The sequence below is a fragment of the Phaethon lepturus genome, unplaced genomic scaffold (genome assembly GCF_000687285.1).
Source record: "Phaethon lepturus isolate BGI_N335 unplaced genomic scaffold, ASM68728v1 scaffold32679, whole genome shotgun sequence".
NCBI classification, from domain to species: Eukaryota; Metazoa; Chordata; class Aves; order Phaethontiformes; family Phaethontidae; genus Phaethon; species Phaethon lepturus.
Genome location: NW_010566105.1, coordinates 6,347 through 6,645, shown reverse-complemented (window position 1 = coordinate 6,645; position 299 = coordinate 6,347). Strand labels below are relative to the sequence as shown.

Below are 299 nucleotides of genomic sequence, written 5' to 3'. Positions count from 1 at the left end.
GGCAGCGGTGCGGATGGCGTCCTGCCGAGCACGGCGCATGCGCTCGTGGCTGTAGTGCTCCTGGGAGAAGACCTTGCTGTAGGGATCATACCTGCAAAGCAGAGCCCAGCTCACACACACCCCATCATCTGCCCACATCCCATCACCCTGCCCCCCAGATGATGCCCCCGCCTCATTAGCACTAATTGCCTCCCACAGCATCTCTCCTCACCAGCCCAGGAAGGGCCCAGTGGCTCCTCAGGGCACAGAGAGGGGACAAGGACGGGGATAAGGAGGGAATCCCGCCGCCGCCCCCCAAC

At 63.9% G+C, this 299-nt stretch overlaps 1 protein-coding gene across 1 annotated transcript in view; it reads right to left on the bottom strand.

Annotated features, from left to right (window-relative positions):
* DPH1 (diphthamide biosynthesis 1) overlaps positions 1-299 on the bottom strand; it is a gene marked incomplete at both ends in the record, with an annotated part of 6,298 nt that overhangs the window by 509 nt on the left and 5,490 nt on the right. The window contains one exon of the mRNA XM_010295385.1: positions 1-91. This exon is cut by the window's left edge and continues 1 nt beyond it. Within this exon, the coding sequence (XP_010293687.1) occupies positions 1-91 (91 nt within the window). The remainder of the gene's footprint in view (positions 92-299) is intronic.